Source organism: Centroberyx affinis, unplaced genomic scaffold, assembly GCF_046629955.1.
Source record: "Centroberyx affinis isolate AG114_WGS23_722 - 3 ecotype Tasmania unplaced genomic scaffold, CSIRO-AGI_Caff_v1 ptg007136l_1, whole genome shotgun sequence".
Lineage (NCBI taxonomy): Eukaryota > Metazoa > Chordata > Actinopteri > Beryciformes > Berycidae > Centroberyx > Centroberyx affinis.
This window is the reverse complement of record NW_027283614.1, coordinates 28,023-47,500: the sequence shown is the minus strand read 5'-3', so window position 1 is coordinate 47,500 and position 19,478 is coordinate 28,023. Positions and strand designations below refer to the sequence as shown.

The following is a 19,478-nucleotide window of genomic DNA, read 5'->3' as shown; positions in this document are numbered from 1 at the left end:
CAGAGAGAGACAGACAGAGAGAGAGAGAGACAGACAGAGAGAGAGAGAGACAGACAGAGAGAGAAAGAGACAGAGAGAAAGAGAGAGAGAGAAATACACAACCAGTAGTTTCACCCCAGCAGTCTGATTCCAGACGCTGACTGTGTTCACATGCAGCTGGAAAAGGAAAATGACTGTCTGTCTAAACCGACTAAAACTGTTAAACTGTTTCCATGCAGCTGATCAGCTGATCAAAGCGTTCCTCAGCCACCTCTGTCCAACCAATTTCCACATGAACTCCAGTTAATGAAGTGGTTTCTTCTAGGCTGCAGCTGTGTTTGCTGCTCTCCATCCTACAGGTGGAAAACAAGCAACTTCCAGGCCTCTTAATCCGTGTATCATTCCTTCTTTTCATATTCAACTGAGAATCCAAAATTGGAAAATGAAAAAATGATTCGTTATTCGTTTATGAATCTGATACCAAAAAACAAATAACGGTTTGTTTTTCGTACTTTCGATTTTATGCTCAAGTCAAAAATAGGAAATGAAAATACGTGCCACGGGCCGAACTTGATTTTGATATTTAATTTGTTCGATTTGTATTTGGATTCTCAATTGAATATGAAAAGAACGAATGATACACGGATTCCTCTTCTTCGCTTATTTTTTTTAATTTTTTTTTTACTCCAGAAAAGCGCCACATCGCCATCTGTGTGTGGGAACTAATAATACGCAAGAGCAATTCCGACATGAAGGCTGACTGCAGGTTTACAGGACTGCAGCTGGATCTGACAGCAGACTGTCAACAGGATCGCTCCGTTTATTCTGTAACGATCAGCTGTTCACTGCCAGTGAATAAGTCTGAAACAGTCTGATTAACAGGTTTATTTCACTGCATGTAAACCTAGTCAGCGTTTACTCTACGTTCCCACATGACCAACATTCACAGTGTGGTTTTATCGCCAAGCCACAATATCATAATCACAATAAATTATTTATAGAGCACTTTTCAAAACAAAGGTTACAAAGCGCCTCACAGAACAAGATACAAGGAAAACAACGAGACAGCCAAAACCATCGACTGTGTCATAAAAATGCAACGATAAAATAAACAGATAATGACAGTAAAAGAGAAAGATTAGCAGTAAACAAATCTAAACACAAAAACTCAGTAAAAGCAAGTGTATTAAAGTGTGTTTTTAGGAGAAATTTAAAGGAAGAGAGCGCAACCTTCGCTTACTGCCTGAATTTGGGGTAAAATAAGGAGGAAACTTTGCCTGATATCAGACAGAACAGTCAACTGGTTCCACTCCATGTCCATCTTCAGTCTGACATTGCCTCCACTCTAACCGATTTCCGTGGGGGGGGGGGGGGGGATTCGATTTCCCCTAACCGATCACTAGAGACCGACGTATCCGCCTGAATCTAACGTCAATTTAAGTCAACGCTGATGCGTAGCCATGACAACACCAGAGACGGTTCAGAAAGTATAGAGCATCTTTGACGACACGGAGCCAAGGAAAAACAAAGTATGACGACTTTTAATGGATTCAGAACAGCCTGGATAGCAGCGTCCATCTTGTCTATAGCGTCTCCATTGTTGTTATTACTCCTCCTTGGTTCCGGCGCACAGCTTGACAACAGCTTGACAACGGCGTTAGTCCCGCCCCCGTGGCTCTGATTGGCTAAACGTTAGTCCCCCCCCGGCACTCATTGGATCGATCATTTTTCAACCGAGAGAAACCGCTGTTTCAAGTCACGATGCCAGACCAGAATCAGTCAACTGGTGGAGTGGGCGGAGTCAAAGGTCTGGACCCAGGCAAGAGGATACTACTACTGCTAATAAGGAGATGATAAGATCAGAGATGTAAGCAGCGTGAGCTTTGTAGCTGATCGGTAAAATCTTCAATCGTCAATTCTAACAGAGAGAAGCGGACAGAGGGCTAATACGATGACATCACACAGAGCTGGGAACCGACCGCACCGCCGGGCGCGCTCAGTGGCTCCCGTCCCGGCCACGCCCCCTCCGACTCACCTGACCAACGCCAGCACCGTATCGGACGACTCGGCCGGCGACGGCGCCATGACGACCAGGGCCTCCCCTAGCAACACCAGCTCCCACAGCATCTGGATGTGGAAGAAGACCGGGTAGAAACACCTAGAGAGAGAGAGAATGCCAGAGAGAGAGAGAGAGAGAGAGAGAGAGAGAGAGAAAGAGAGAGAGAGCCGGAGAGAGAGAGAGAGAGGGGGAGAGAGAGAGCCAGAGAGAGAGAGAGAGAGAGCCAGAGAGAGAGAGCCAGAGAGGGAGAGAGAGAGAGAGCCAGAGAGAGAGAGAGAGAGAGAGAGAGAGAGCCAGAGAGAGAGAGAGAGAGAGAGAGATTTCTATAAAAAATATTTTGGCCCCGTAAAAAATATTTTTCCTTGGTTTGGTCCTCTACTGTCTTTACACAGACTGTTTGCATGTGCCTTGATTGCTAGTTTTTCATTGGCTGTAGTACTGAAGACCTGATGGTGGAAAGGCGTTGGCTCGGAGCCATGATGATAAAGTCTTTTTAAAATTTCAAGCTGTTAGTCTCTCCCCTCCTTACGGAAGCGTAATGCATTCACTTGAGAAAAAAAAAATTCTGCTCTGTTTTTCTGAATTAACGAGATAATTATCTCAGAATTCTGAGAAAAGTTTTCATGGAAAAAAAAGAATTCTGCTCTGTTTTTCTGAATTAATGAGATATCTCAAAATCCCAAGAGAAGCTCTCATTCCTACTTGAGAATTCGATTTCATGGAAGCAAACATGTCCACCTGTTTAGTTTAATCCAGTTTTATTTTGCTTTTGGTTTGAAACATTGGGAGATACTCGTGTCTTTAAGTAATACAGATGGTATTGCAACCGTAGGATACTCCATGCAGGTGAGAGCTTCTCGCAGGATTTTGAGGTATCTCGTTAATTCAGAAAAACAGGGCAATTTTTTTTTTCTCAAGAGAATGTATTACGCTTCCGTAGCATTCAGACAGTCTTGGACTTTGTGTTTACAGCTCAATAGTCTACTTCTTTCCTCACTGGAGGCTTTCATTCTCAGGGCGAGTATCTCAGTTTTCTATATGTAAAAATGATTCTTGGCAGGTACATTTTGTTTTCATTTCCAGCTCTTTGCAGGCGAGCCAAACGATGACAGACAGCTCTGTCAACAGGTGGTAAATAAGAGGTCGTTTCAGCCCGTGCTGCAGTACCGCCGCCGGACAGCAGGTGGCGGCAAAATCTCGTGCCGCCACTGAGCTGCGTTCAACAGCACAACTCGTGCTGAAGGTTGCAGAAAACGCCGGTCTCACCTGAAGAGGTCGACTTCGTGGATGGTCGGGAGGACGATGGACACCAGACTGTCGCTCTGAAAAACACATAATCACCTGTGATCAGTGTGGAGTCACTGAACACTTCAGAACAAAGAGAGAAAATAAAACATCCAAAATTTAAGAACTGACTCCTGACACTGAGAAAATGACAGCTGGGATGGATGTAAAGCACATTATGCTTTCCTATTAAAGCTAGGAATCATCCTGAGACCTTTGATTATCTATTGCTGATTTTGACACCATGTGTGTATGTATACGTGCGTGTGTGTGTGTGTGTGTGTGTGTGTGTGTGTGTGTGTGTGTGTGTGTGTGTGTGTAATCACCTGTGCGGATTGGACCAGCTGGGAGGTTCCTGGTTTGTCATAACAGGTTGGGATGCGAACCTAAAGCAGCACACAACACACACAACAGTCAAAACACTGATCAGGAACCAAATGATGACTCATAGTTAGCCTGCTGAAGGGGGTGAACTAGATCATGGGCCGGTTGTTAATGACTGAAGGACATGATTATTGATTTTAGGAAGTCAGCACCCATCCCCAAAGTCACAGGTATTGAGGGAACTGAGATTGATTTGGTGGAGAACTACAAATATTTGGGTACTGTGTTTGACAACAGGTTGTGCTTTCAGGCTAATGCAGATGCCATTTCTAAGAAGGTACAACAACGTCTTTACTTCTTGAGAAAAATGAATTCTTTTAATGTGTGCACCAAAATGATGACTCTGTTCTACAGAACTTGTATTGAGTCGGTGCTGTCTTTTTATGTTGTGGTGTGGTTTGGGAACCTGAATCTGGCCAATAAGAACAGGCTCGGTCGGCTTGTCAGAGCGGCCAGTAAAGTTATCGGGGCGAACCGAGCACAGCTCTCTGACCTTTACGATGGGCAGGTCGTAAGGAAGTATTGGACTGTACCGATTTCCCCTGGTGGGATAATAAAATTTGACTTGACTTGAAATGTTAGTCTGCTCTACATTAAAATCCTGCAGCGACCGGAACCTGGATGAAATTGGGCAGGGAGACTAGTGTTGAAGACTGTGATGACTAGTCTGGTTAAATAAGGGTTAAAAAGACACATTCAACAGATTGCATAACCAGTCTATCGTGTGTGTGTGTGTGTGTGTGTGTGTGTGTGTGTGTGTGTGTGTGTTCGCACCTTGATGACCACGCCCATAATAGGCAGGGTGAGGATTCGTCCAGGATGGGGCGTCGGCCAGCGGTCGATGTCGTTACAAGCTGTCAATCAAATAAATACACAACAGCTCAAATACAAACAAAATACAGACAGGCAGACAGACAGGCAAACACACAGGCAGACAGACAGACAGGCAGACAGACAGGCAGACAGGCAGGCAGACAGACAGACAGGCAGACAGACAGACAGGCAGACAGACAGACTGACCAGCCTCCAGACACGGTTCCTGTTTCTCAAAGTATTCTGGAGCCATGATCTTCAACAGGGAGTGGAAGAACGTCACATAGGGCAACCTGCTGATCAGGACCAGGGACTGAGAGAGAGAGAGAGAGAGAGAGAGAGAGAGAGAGAGAGAGAGAGAGAGAGAGAGAGAGAGAGAGAGAGAGACATTGAGACAGAGAGAGAGTACAGGTACAGGCTCAGTGACCACCAATTGGCAATCGAAACAGGAAGACATAAGAAATCATGGCAACCAAAAGACAACAGAACATGTGGTCACTGTTGGACAGGTGAGGTCGAGACGGAGATGCACTTCCTCCTAAAATGTGAAAAATTTAACTCAGCTAGAGAAATCTACTTTAACAAGTTCAGCTCCAAGTCTCCCACTTCAGAGCTTGATGATTAGTCAAAGCTGCGACTTCTACTAGGAGAGGGAAACACAGCAGACCTGAGGTCAGTTTGTAGAAACTTGCCACAACCTGAGGAACAGTGAGTGACCAATACACTTTTATTTTATTTTATTTATTTTTCTCTTTGAATGTTATTGTGTACTGCATATAAAATGTGTGTAACCCTTGTTACCAACAAACATTAATTCCTTCACATAGTTTACTGATCCTCAGTCTGTGATGGAGGCTCTGGGTTCAGGAGCTGAACACACAGCAACACACTTCCTCTGTCCAGGCACTGACTCTCTCACACACACACACACACACACACACACACACACACACACACACACCTAGACTGATATTCATCTTGATGCTTTGGCAACATTGTCTGTGAACTTTCATGCCAATAAAGCACATTGAATTGAATTGAATTGAATTGAATTGAGAGAGAGAGGGAGAGAGAGAGAGAGAGAGAGAGGGAGAGAGAGAGAGAGAGAGAGAGAGACATTGAGACAGAGAGAGAGAGACATTGAGACAGAGAGACCACTTTCTATTTTCAAGAATAATTCAATAACACATCATTGTGTTACTGTAGACAGTCAGGATACAAGACAGTCAGTCCAGTGTTAGTGCTGTTTATTTTAATGCTGTTCTATGGATGATGATGATGATGATGATCTTCATTTATGAGTCTTTTGCCATGTTTAATGCACATTTGTGTATTCATGTTGATATATTTTATGCACCTGGCTGCAATGACAATGAAATAAAATTATAAATCCATACACTCCCAGTCAGAAGTTTGGACACACGCTTCTTTCTTTATTTTTACTATTTTCCACATTTTAGAACAACAGCAAAGACATCCAAACTATCTTATATTTTAGATTCTTTGCCTTGATGGAAAGGTAAAAGGCTTTGGAAAGAAATTCATACATAGGATCAACTTCACTATTTATATTTGTCTAAGAAACTCATTTCAAGCATTTAAGCAGAAGCCTGTAGATCAGAATGCTTTAAGAGAATGAAAAACACAGAACATTCAGTCAGGAGTCCAGACTGTTGACTGGTAGTGTGCAGAATATAAGAAAATAATAATAAAGTTATTGATAAAGTGAATTAAATCTGGTTCAGAAGTACGTTCTGGAGCGACAGAGTTGATCAGAAACACACACTGACCTTCTGGAAGTATCCTCTCTTCAGAGACTTGTCCCGCACCTGACGGAAATACACATAGCCGTAGTAATGGCCCTGGTCCCTCTGCAACACACACACACACACACACACACACACACACACACACACACACACACACACACACACACACACACACACACACACACACACACACACACACACACACACACACACACACACACACACACACACACACACACACACACACACACACACACACACACACACACACACACACACACACACACAGTTACAGAGCTATATATCATTACAGCAGCCATTACAGATGTGTCTTTTGTCTGTCTGTACAAGCTGTGTGTGTGTGTGTGTGTGTGTGTGTGTGTGTGTGTGTGTGTGTGTGTGTGTGTGTGTGTGTGTGTGTGTGCGTCCCAACCTTCAGACAGAGCGGTGCGTCTCGGTCGGCGGTCTCCAGGAAGCAGCCGAGCGACGACTTCCTGTTGGAACCCTGACGGAAGCGGAAGCAGAACTGGGTGTCGCCTAGGCAACCTGGGAACGCAAACACAGCAGGGTGGGGATTAGGAACGTTCCTAACGACTAATTTCCCTGTCGATTAAACGAAAATTTAAATGTAGACTAGTCGACTAGTCTAAAAGTAAGAAAACACTCAGAAAACAGTCAAAAATGAGCACAATTTAATCTATAAGGTTAAAACGTTGTCCGAAAAAACATTGCATGTATTTAAGAGCCATTTGAAACCGTTAATCATATTCTTCAATAACTGTGGCACTTTGAATGTTGTACATTACAAAACATGACAACTCACCAAATAAAAGCTAACAAATAACATTTAAAATAATAATAAAAAATACAAAAAAATAATAATCTGTCATCAGAAAAACTACCAATAATACTGATCGACGTGACATTAGATTATTAGGCTGTTCAACAACGGCGTGCTGTTGGCAATCAGCTTCAAACAGCAGGTGCACACACACACACACACACACACACACACACACACACACACACACACAACATGGTAGGCCTACTTACTCGACTGACGAAACATTTTTGTTCAGTGAAATCAACATGTCAACATGTTGGGGTGAAAGGCGAGACCTCAGTCTGTTAATAAGTCCAGCAGCTGAAAAACCTCTCTCAGGCTCAGATGTTTCACACAGAGAGAGAGAGCAACTTGAAGCCGACTAGTATTTCTGGTGCCGATTAGCGAGGGTAGAAACGTTTAAACGACTAGTCGACTAATCGCGCACATCCCTAGTGGGGATGGGGTTACCATGGAAACACCCGGTTTATAAAAGGCGCAGTCAGGAGCTCGCTAGTGCCCGGTACAGCATTTCTATATCCGGCGCATATATAATTTTGCATGTACTTCATCCTGCAGACATTTCTCAAGGGTCAGTGCTTGGACCCCTTCTCTTTTCAGTAGACACCACCCCACTGGGTGCAGTGATCCGCTCACACGGCTCCTCATATCGTCCATATGCTGACGACACCCAGCTCCTCCTATCGTTCCCTCCAGACGACCCCACGGCCTCGGCACGGATGAAGGAACGCCACCTTCAGCTTAACCTGTCAAAGACTGAGCTCCTTGTCATCCCAGCCAGTCCCTCTGTGCAACAACAGATCAGTATCCAGCTCCAATCAGCTCAGCTCATGCCCACAAAGTCCGCCAGAAACTCGGGTGTCATGATTGATGACCAGCTAACCTTCAAGGAGCATGTGGCTTCTGTTGCTCGGTCATGCCGCTTTGCCCTGTACAATATCAGGAAGATCAGACTCTACCTGTCTGAGCATGCAGCACAACTCCTGGTACAGGCTCTTGTAATATCAGCCTTGACTACTGCAGCTCCTTCCTGGCAGGGCTCCCGGCATGTAGCTCAAACCTCTGCAGATGATCCAGAACGCGGCGGAGTGTCTGGTCTTCAACCGGCCCAACAGAGCACATGTCACTCTGCTGTTCATCTCCTCCACTGGCTCCCAGTTGCTGCCCGCATCAAGTTCAAGTCACTCTCAAGTTTTGAGGCTGAAGTCTCAAGTCAAGTCTCAAGTCTAAATGTAGAACAGCAAGTCAAGTCAGAACAAATCAAGAGTCCAGTATCAATTTAATATCTTAAAGAAAACTAAATATCTAGGACTTTTCAATGCAATATGGTTTTAATAGGATAAAAACTTGGTAAGAGCATCATGAGTTTGATTTCTATAATCAGTTTCAACTTCAATAAATTCAATCATTCCATACAAATTCAGAAAACAGAATTTAAATTCAGTCGTCCGCTGGAACAAATCTCATCACTTTCAATCTAAGTCATTTACACAAACACAAGATCTCAAGTCAAGACTTTAGAAACCTTTTCAAGTCATCAGAGTACAAGTCAGAGTCAAGTCCCAAGTCACCAGAACCCAAGTCAAGTCAAGACTCAAGTCTTCTCTTCATGCATCAAGTCAAGTCTCAAGCTATTCAAAATGTGACTCGAGTCCTCACCTCTGACCCAGACTTACAAACGCTGAGTAGAAAAGCAATAAAGAAAAAAATGTAATAGTAACGTAAAACTGTTTTGAGTGTTGAAATCATTTAAATAGTGTTACTTTGATTTGGATGTATGTGTTGTCATGGATACGAGCGCTGATTGGCTGCTCTGTGCCCCCCCCCCCGGTTTCCTGGACAAACAGGAAGGGGAAGTAGAAGGAACGGGGGAAACGGGAAGCACACGATGAGTCACCGACCGGCCGTCACCTCGACATGAACTCCAGCAAACACATCGCACGAAAGAGTGTGTGTGTGTGGGTGGGTGTGTGTGTGTGTGTGGGTGTGTGTGTGTACTAGATAGATAACAATAATCAGAAACATTCCAAAGTCTAACACACAATACACACTCCTGCTCTGCGCTAGCTACTGTCAGAGTTCAAGGCATTCCACTGCATAGGACGGACACACACACACACACACACACACACACACCACACACACACACACACACACACACTGCATTCCCCAGCTCAGGCAAGACTCTATGACATCACGCGGGGGGGGGGGATTGGGGGTTGTCACATCAGTGGCCGAAACACAGAGGGAGTTTTAGTTTTAGTTTTATTTCTGCTTCCACGTCTGTTTGAGTCCCAGTTCTGCCTCTAATCCAGATTACAGTTTTCTTAGACCGGTCCAGGGGCCAGCTGCATAAAGATAGACCTGGTCTTAGACTTAAATGTGTCCTTAAGTCAAACTTGCTATAGACATTTATATTTCTCTGTTCCTACTACTTCTTGATTGTTGTAGATCTCTAATGGGTTGTTTCTGTCTCTAAACACTCTCTCTCTTCTTCAGGTTCTTTCCAAAAAACAGAGATTTGCCGTCTTTTATGAAACAGCTTCAGTATTTAAACTTCCCACTCTGACAGTTAGGCCGACTCGTTGCCATAACAACAAAGTTCTTAACTCAAGATTAGCCGGGGGGGAAGGTGGCTAACTTTCCTACAACTAAATAAGTCAGTCGTAATATTTAAGTAACAGACCGTCTTAATTAGACTAGTCCAACCTGAGAATCTAAGACCAGTCTAAGACTTCGACTAGTCTTAAACTAGCTTTATGCAACTGGCCCCAGAACTTAAACAAAGCCATTAGAGACGGACGATATATTAAAATTCTACATATCGCGATACAACAATGTGTCAGTGCGTATGTTGTGTCAGGAACATGAATGGTGATATCAGCTCCATGTTATTCTGCTGTAGTAATCACTAATGAGACTCTTGACCATCACAGTTTCATAAGCTCTCCATCCAGATTATATTATTGTCACTTTGTAACGACATTTTTAAATTGTTGTTTTCTGGATCCTCTGCTGGAGATCCTACAGACAGACAGAGAGAGACAGAGAGACAGAGAGAGAGACAGACAGACAGAGAGACAGACAGACAGAGAGAGAGACAGACAGAGAGAGACAGAGAGACAGAGACAGACAGAGAGACAGAGAGACAGACAGACAGACAGAGAGACAGGCAGACAGACAGAGAGACAGACAGACAGAGAGACAGAGAGAAAGAGAGAGAGACAGACAGACAGAGAGACAGAGAGAAAGAGAGACAGACAGACAGACAGAGAGAGACGGAGAGAGAAAGAGAGAGAGACAGACAGACAGAGAGACAGAGAGAAAGAGAGAGAGACAGACAGAGAGACAGACAGAGAGAGAGAGAGAGAGAGAGAGAGAGAGAGAGAGAGAGAGAGAGAGAGAGAGAGAGAGAGAGAGAGAGAGAGAGAGAGAGAGAGAGAGAGAGAGAGAGAGACAGAGAGACAGACTGAACTCCAAACTCAGTACTAATGTGGATGTAAGACAATGATTTATGAGTTTTGTGCAGGTGAGAGAGAGCGGAGAGAGAGAGAGAGAGAGAGAGAGAGAGAGAGAGAGAGAGAGAGAGAGAGAGAGAGAGAGAGAGAGAGAGAGAGAGAGAGAGAGAGAGAGAGAGAGAGAGGCAGTGTAGATCTGCAGCTCGGAGAGATTATGTCACCCTCCTCCAACTTAACCTTAGCTCTCTCTCTTTTCTCACACACTTATTTATAGCTCTCCTGTTAGTGTTTGTCTTAATCCTGTTTGTGTGTTGCTCACCCAGAGGACAACAGGCTTGTCAGCACTAAAGTCTGCTTAGTCACAGTACACACACACACACACACACACACACACACACACACACACCTCTCTGGGGAGATACTGTACTGTGTGTGTGTGTGTGTGTGTAATCCCATCCCTGTGCTACATTGTCTTCAGTCTAGCATTAGACTGATTACTATTGGCTCCACCTAATCCACAGGTCAGATATCCGGACCCAGCTGCACAGGGAGTCGAACCCTCAACCCGGCAGCAGCGTCCATACAGAGAAACACTGAGGAGCAACCTTACAACGTGACGACTGAACACCCCACAGCACGCGGCCGTGTGTTCAGTTCGTTCCCCTGTACCGACCACATCTATGAGAACCGGCTGACGAGGAAAGACCTGACGATTATTATATAAGTTCAACGGTCTCTAGAACAATGCCAGTAAAACCAGGGTTCCTACATATTTTCAATAAAAAAAATTCCTCACTTTTCCCCAGACCTTGATTTGTTTTGAAGATTTTGTCTGGTGTTCAATATGATTTACGCAGATAGACATCTTGCCCCTGCTAACTAGGTCACATCACTGTATAGATGAAGATTGTTCTTCACAGCCACAAATATCAGAATATGTGAGATGATTGGCAGGGTTCCTACACGCTTTCCATTTTAAAATTCCATATTTTTCCCAGACCCTATGTTCTTGACCGGATTTGATTTTGGTGGGTATTTGATATAATACATGCTGACAGCGGCTGGGTAATAAGAGCGTCCCTCTATCTGAACATTATTCTGCACATCAACAAAAACTGTGGACTCAAAGTGGCTCTACAACAACATAAAAGCTAGAATTATGTGTGTATCGGACCTGAACCGCAACATTTTCCATACTTTTCCAGACATTTTTTTCAAATTCCCAAACTATTCAAGACCTGGAAATGATCAAATTCATTTTTAATACTTTTCCAGACTTTCCAGACCTGCGTAGGAACCCTGAACACTGAGGACTAACCGTAACGTAACTGTACCGACCACATCTATGAGAACCGGCTGACGAGGAAAGAACTGACGATTATTATATAAGTTCAACGTCCTCTAGAACAACGCCAGTAAAACGCAGCGATGTCCATAACTTGTCCATAACATAACTTAAACATAACTTCAAGTGCACATTCAATTAGTGATGCACAGATATATCGGTTGAATATCGGAAATGGCCGATTTTTGCGTTGTTGACTACAATCAGCTCATCGGCCGATAAGATTAAATCCACCGATGGCAGCGGCCGATACTCATTAATATATTGCATCACTAATCTGTTCCAAAGACGTGTTATTTGTTTATTTTAATTAAAAAAGGCATTTTTGGTTATGTGAAAGAATGTTACAATAAAAGATGTTCCTTAAATCTATATGTTCATTTGCTTTCTATTTATTTAGTTCAATTTCAAAAAGGGCATTTTTGGTTATGTGAAGGTTGTGGGCTGATCGGTGGTCGCTCGTCCGCGGTGCGTTCCGGTCCGGCTCGGAAAAACCGGGTGAAACACGGACGCCCGCGAGATTTTCTTTTCTTTTTTTCTTTTCCCAACATAACCCTTCTGACCGAAACACGAAAACAGACAACAGGAACTCACCTGAGTTGGAGTCAGGAAAGGAAAGGTAGCAGATACTCGTTTTCTGAAAAGACACGACAACAAGAAGTTTAACAAACATGAAAAACATGAAAAACAATCCAGTAAAATCACCGAAGCCTGTTGCTTCACAAATACACTATGCATAGAATAGAATAAAAAATATGAATATGAATAGAAAAATATGATCGCCAACATTTGAAGAAAATGACACTCTCTTATAAAATGATAGATAGTACAACATTTAACCAAATGAAGGAACTTTATTAAAGATGGTAGAGATGTTAAGCTGCAGCATGTATCATTTTTAATCATCAATATATCATTATATCAAATGAACAGTGATACCTCTATCTCCCACCAGTAGTGTTGTTAGTTCTCGTGTTTCTTCACATTCAGACTACATTTCCCATCAGCCCCGTTGCTTCATTTAGAGAGGAACCACATTCAAAACAATTACATAGAAATATTTTCAAAATTATTATGCATGCATGGGATTTTTTTTCCGATTTTTTTCTCAAATCCCGTTTTTTTTTTTATAAATTCCCAAACTTTAAATTTTTTAAAAGGTTTAATGCGCACTAAATCATTCTCTTCTTATCTCTTTCTTTCCCCTGACTGAACTGTTCTGCCATTGTTTCAGATTTTATATAGGCTTTCAAAGAATTCTGAATGATTACTAAAAAAAAATTGTATTTCCTTTTCCCGTCCGTAAACTGCTAAACGTCCAGACTGAGCCCGCTCGCCGTCCTTTCCCTCCTTCCACCATCTGCTGCCAGAAACTCTGAAAGCTTTAGCTCCCAAATGGAAAGATGCTGCCCCGCCCACACTTGGTCAGTGGCTTCGAGACATAATGTCCTGCCTTAAATTGGAGATGATACGCTTCTCAATCAGTGGCTCTGGGGAGAAATTCTATAAGACCTGGGGACCCTTTTTGACATGCTTTCATAACACCCAAACAACATAGTGTGACATGCATTCTAGCCCTGCTGCCCTTCACACGAAAATAACACCTGACTTCATGGAAATAGCTACATCTTTAGTTTTATTTCTTTATTTCTAGATACTGTGCCTCATACCTATTCTAGGTAATCAAGGGGGTGGGGGGGTAGGGACGTCTCACTTTATTACTGTCACTATTATCACTTTTTATTTTTATATGATACTACATTGATGTATATTTTGTAACAATGTGGAATATGCCTGCCCAACCCTGGGAACTTTTGTTGAAAATCTCAATAAAAAGATTTTTAAAAGAAAGATTTAGCTCCGTTTGCTCTGGAAGAACAGAACCTCTTCCTGTTTTGTGCCGTAAAGCGATCCAGCAGATTTCCCTCCAGATCCACCAGGTGGAGAAACTATGGAGGATGTTTACTGTAATTCTACTAATGTGTCTAAATGAATGCATTGATGATTTATTGATGGTAAAATGATCCATGCAGCAGCTTTAAGCCCCTGGCTGATGAAGTGAGAAGACTTTAACAGCCTGGGGCCGGATTCACAAAACCCTCTTAAGAAAAAAAATCTTCTCAAGTGCCATTTTTTTCTTAACTTTAGTCTTAATTAAAAAAAATAGGGAAAAATGCTATTCTCAAAAACAGTTCTTATATATTTTCTTAACTTTCTTCTTATGTTTCTTCCTAAGAAAAAACTTAGGAATAAATGGTATTCTTGAAATGAAACTTCTCAAATTTGTTCTTGATTTTTTTCTTAACTTTAAGACGGCCCTTCACCTGTCTTAAAACTCCTACAGTGAAAAGGTAAGCCTCTAATATCATATATTTAAACACATTTTAGACAAGTAGGTGATAGTTCAAAGTCTTCATAGGTTCCCCTACACCTAACATTAAGATGAACATTTATTGTAAAGCTTTATTTGGTGTAGGGCCAGGTAGGCCTCTGTCTCATGTCTGTTGGAAATAAGCTGCAAATTTTACAGTTACCAACAGCAACCAATGTTTAAATCTTTGCTCTAGTTGCTCTAAATAGGTTTTTCCCCAATTGTTTTGTAGATGGAAGCACTTTGGGTTGCCTCCTAGCCTTGTCTCCTAGCCTCCCAGCCTTGTCTCCTAGCCACCTAGCCTTGTCTCCTAGCCTCCTAGCCTCAATGGCAGTAAGCCTAAAGTTTATTAACCAGAATTAATTCAGGCCCTATTTTGAGAAGTTCTTAAGTAGGAAAATGAAAGAAATTCGCAAGAAATGAGACTGTTACTAAGAAAATATTGAGGAATTGCACTTAAGAGCCTTCTTAAGAACTTCCTAAAATTTCCTTATGTCATTTCTTAAGATCTATCTTAAGAACACATTGGTGAATCCGGCCCCTGGATCCTGAAGATTTTACAGATGTTGAGCAAATCCACGTCAACATGAAGTGACTTTAGCTCCAAAATGGATGTCTAAGTGTTTTGGAAGTGAACTCTCCGGTCACTCCAGGCAGCTCGACTCACCTCTTTCTCTGAGAGTTTGGAATGATGTGGATAAATGACCTGGAAGACAGAGGAACAGCATCACCATCGGCAACAAACAAAAATCCACTGGAAGTCGGTAGTTCAGAGTTGGAATTACCGACTTCCGATCTAAATGGGTTTCAGTGCGTCTGCCCTAACAGCCTTTGCTCATTAACATTAACAGTAGGGCATCAGGAGGCTACCTGCACCTGGGTAGTTGTGGCTTCATTGTTAACCTCTTTGTCATTGCCTTAACTTGTGAGAAGGTGTGGAAACCATGTCCGCCTGGTGGTGCAGGCAGTAAGTCACCTACTCTCTAGATACAAAGGTCCAGGGTTCTAATCCCCAGATGGCCAAGTCCTACTTGCCAACAATGTAGCTATTCATGCATGTGGTATGTAAATAAATAAATGTAATCAATTTAAATTTACATGTCAGTACCATTCCGAATTATTATTATTATTATCTTTAGTACATGGTAGCTCCTACAAGAGAAATGGAGAGAATTGCAGGAATCTGAGCATAAATTCCTCTAGTACAGTGATTCTCAACCTTTTTCATATCAAGGACCCTAATTTAGTCCACATTAGGGCCACGGACCCCCATTTGATGAGATTTTGTCTCTCGGACCCAAATCTGAGAATACTTTTATTGTCAGATATGATTTTGTCCAGAATTCCATGACTATTTGTATTATATCATCAAAACAGTCATTCTTCTACATTCTCTAATTGCATTAATGTCTTTTAAATTAAATAATGCTGAAGTTTAACAATTCATCAATTTGCTGGGGACCCCCTGGAACCCTCTCAAGGACCCCTGGTGGTCCCCGGACCCCACGTTGAGAACCACTGCTCTGGTAGGCTAATTCTTAATATTGCCTATTGCCAGAATTTAACATCTGCTACTTGATGGAGGCTTTTATCCAAAACTCCTTCAACAGCCATGACTTCAGATGTGTGTTAGCCTGGGTGGGATTCAAACCCCCGACCCTGCTGCCAGTGTCCGTGCCTTGCTCAGCTCCCCAGGCTGCAGACCTCCACACTGTCCTCGGGTCAGGATAACAACAATAAGAGTGTCAGCTACAGTGTTGTGCAAGTTCACACTTCTCAAGAGCTAGCTCAAAGTTCAGTTCACACAGATTAAAATGAACTAGTTCACGTTCATAGTTCACAATTTTGAATTTTGAACTAAGTTCACAGTCCCAAAAAATGAACTAGTTCACATTAATTTCTTCCTACCCATCCATCCCCAGCTCCCAGTCATCGCCACTGCCCACTTCCCAAACTAAACGAATTACTGTTTACTACTATAGAATCACAGACAGAGATTACTTTTAAAATGTGAGCATATGTTTTACCACTTAAACAATGTGTCATATTATGCAGAAAGTGAAAAAACAGGTGCAGTAAAGGTATACTGTAGATGCAATGGAAAATGTATTTAGCCTGCATGAACCAAATTATGCAGCAGTTCAAAAACATAAACTAGATTCATATGCTTCCAAGCGAGCTGGTACAGGCTCCACCACTGGCTTCACTACAGTCGCTGGCTGAAAGATGCGCTGTGTACTCGCAGATATTTCCCAAGACTGGTCGGATGCTTCAGCTCGATGTGTCGCGTGCTCAGCTAAATGTCTAAAATGTTAAATCAGTAACTTGTAGAAACAGAAGTGCAGACTATAGCTCCAGGGAAGTCACTCAAACAAATCAATGACTTCACACACCTGGCCAACAGAAACATGATCAGATAATAAAATAGTTCTGCTGCACCAATAGTAAAGGTGATTTTGCTGTCTGGTGGCGTTATGTTCATACGAGCCAGCTGTTAGACCACAGACCAACCGCTGAGTCTGCACTGCGGTCCAGGGAATAGTCGGAGCCTACGTTACCATTGGGTAGTGAATCTACATACTGTGTTTTTAGCCCGGGTGTCGCCAGTGGGATTCAAAGGCTAGAGGATACAGAGCTTCACACTGTCCTCGGGTCAGATTAAGAATAGTAAGAGTGTCAGCTAGCTAAATGTCTAAATGTTAAAACACTAAGAGAAACTGAAGTGCTGCTGTGGCTGTCGGAGCAGACTAGCTCCAAGGAAGCCACTGAAACAAAACAATGACTTTACACACTTCAGCCTGGCTAACACACATTATCAGATAATAAAATACTTCTACTGCACCGATACATTCAGTAAAAGATGATTTTGGCGTTATGTTTATACAAGCCAGCTGTTAGACCACAGAGTAACCGATCAACACAACGCAGGTTCACGGAGAGGTTTGCGCTGCGGTCCGGGAAATAGTCGGAGCCATCGCTGCTATCTCTCCACACTGTGCTCCGGAACACCGGTCCCCCCCGCCCCGGCGGACCCCGCTCCCCCGCCTCACCTCCACGGCCTGGCCCAGCTCCAGGTCGAAGCCCACCACGCAGATGCAGTGCAGCCAGGCGGAGAAGCGGTCCCAGGGCAGCAGCACGGCCGCCGCCTCCGGCTCGTCGTCGCCCCCAGGCCCGGCGGGCAGCGTCATCTCCTCGGCCGGAGAGATGCTGCTAGCGTCCTGGTCGTCCAGGTCCTCCGGCTCCTCGACCTGCTCCCCCAGCTCCTCCGGGCCCTGCAGAGCCATGGCGACGGAAACTCGGCCCCTCCGGAGAAACTCTTCACTGCTTTATAACTAATTTTACTGTTGTGTTTTGGTCGAAGCCCAGGTAATGTGACAGCAGAAGGCAAGTAGCAGTGCCGACAATTAGCCACTTAGCACTTTAGCACAGGAGCAGGAGCGTCCTGACGTAGAGGTAACGCAACGGTAAACGTCATCACGCAAGGCCGTGCTTGACCGGGGTGCATTCAAGATCGGAAACACTGCTGTGTGTGTGTGTGTGTGTGTGTGTGTGTGTGTGTGTGTGTCAAGATCAGAAACATTGGTGTGTGTGTGTGTGTGTGTGTGTGTGTGTGTGTGTGTGTGTGTGTGTGTGTGTATGTCAAGATCGGAAACATTGCTGTGTGTTTGTGTGTGTGTGTGTGTGTGTGTGTGTGTGTGTGTGTGTGTGTGTGTGTGTGTGTGTATGTCAAGATCAGAAACATTGCTGTATGTGTGTGTGTGTGTGTGTGTGTGTGTGTGTCTGTCTGTCTGTAAATGCATGTATTTGAAATACATATACCATTGTTTTTGTGTGTGCTTTGTATTTGGCTGGAGTTCAACAGATGACATGGAATTTGTATCAAGATACTTTTGGCAGCAGTGGCTCAAAGTGCTCAGATTACTCTCCCTACTCTCTAGAATGGATCAGATTACTATTACATGAAATAGAAACTTTCAAATTTAGATTTGTTTTGGCCGCGGCAACAGTGATGAAACACAAGAGGAGACAAAACAAGTCAAACCTTTATTGTGTTGCATCTGTACGCATGCTGTTTTTGACACTTCATATTCTTTGTTCAGGTCAATTTCAGGTTGCTCTCTCTATCTCTCTCTCTCTTTCACACACACACACACACACACATACACAAACACTCACACTCAGGTATTTCAAGCCTAACCTCCACTACAAGTGTCTCTCTTATTAGATTAGATTCAACAAGTACTAAGACCACAAAATGCAGTTTAGCATCTAACCAGAAGTGAAAAAGAAGCAGTAAAAGTGCAGTGCAATGTAATGTGCACATGTATAATATATAAATAGAATAAGCTGTAAGGGTAGTATGAATGTGCTAAGATATATACAGTATGAACAGTATTAACAGTATCAACAGTAGAGCAGTGGATATGAGTATGCAAGATATATGAATATGCAAGATGTACCATATATAATAATATATATAGTATATGCAATATGGTGTATATACAGTATGAACAGTATGAACAGAGTGGTATGAATAGGCTAAATATATAAATACAATAAACTGTAAGGGGTAGTATGATAAATAAGAGTATGAACAGTAAAAACAGTATAAACAGTATGAACAGTGGGTATGAAATGCAAGATATATACAGTATATATAAAGTATAAACAGTATGGTTATAGGAAGAAGCCACAGTGCTGCAGAGCTGTAAGGCAGCAGGTTGAGAGGGGAAGACAGGTGAATACAGAGTGACAGTTTAATTTATAGATAATATATGAGTCAGAACATGAACCTGAGATCAGTGATGAGTGACGGCTGCTCAGACTCAGCAGAGAGTTTCCTGGTGACGGGCAGTGTGAGGTCCTTACTGGAAAAAAGACAGAAATGACACATTATTAAAGCAAAGTGCTTTACGAGATAACGATAAATGACTAAACTAAAACAAAACAAAAAATTAAAAATGTGATCGCTAAAGAAGAAAAAAAGAACAAACTACAAGAAGGCTTAAAAAAAATAAATAAATAATGAAAACAGATTGAAGAAAACTATGTATTATAAGAGTAAGAAGCTCCTGGTCTTTTCTGCTGCTGGTCTGGCTTCAGTGCCTTGCTCCAGGACTCTTCAGCAGGTTGAGGGTTTGAACCCCTGAGTGTGTGTGTGTGTGTGTGTGT

The 19,478-nt window shown here is 42.9% G+C and overlaps 1 protein-coding gene across 1 annotated transcript in view; it reads right to left on the bottom strand.

The window, feature by feature from the left end:
* Nucleotides 1-17,640, bottom strand: part of LOC139639326 (protein DENND6A-like) — a gene marked incomplete at its 3' end in the record, with an annotated part of 22,400 nt that extends 4,760 nt beyond the window's left edge. Inside the window, exons 1-10 of the mRNA XM_071513409.1 lie at nt 17,357-17,640; nt 14,974-15,012; nt 12,530-12,572; nt 6,722-6,834; nt 6,310-6,390; nt 4,727-4,832; nt 4,481-4,560; nt 3,649-3,708; nt 3,305-3,360; nt 2,015-2,137 (exon numbers count right to left, since the gene is read on the bottom strand). Of these exons, the coding sequence (XP_071369510.1) occupies nt 2,015-2,137; nt 3,305-3,360; nt 3,649-3,708; nt 4,481-4,560; nt 4,727-4,832; nt 6,310-6,390; nt 6,722-6,834; nt 12,530-12,572; nt 14,974-15,012; nt 17,357-17,590 (935 nt within the window). The remainder of the gene's footprint in view (nt 1-2,014; nt 2,138-3,304; nt 3,361-3,648; nt 3,709-4,480; nt 4,561-4,726; nt 4,833-6,309; nt 6,391-6,721; nt 6,835-12,529; nt 12,573-14,973; nt 15,013-17,356) is intronic.
* Nucleotides 17,641-19,478: the final 1,838 nt, after the last annotated feature.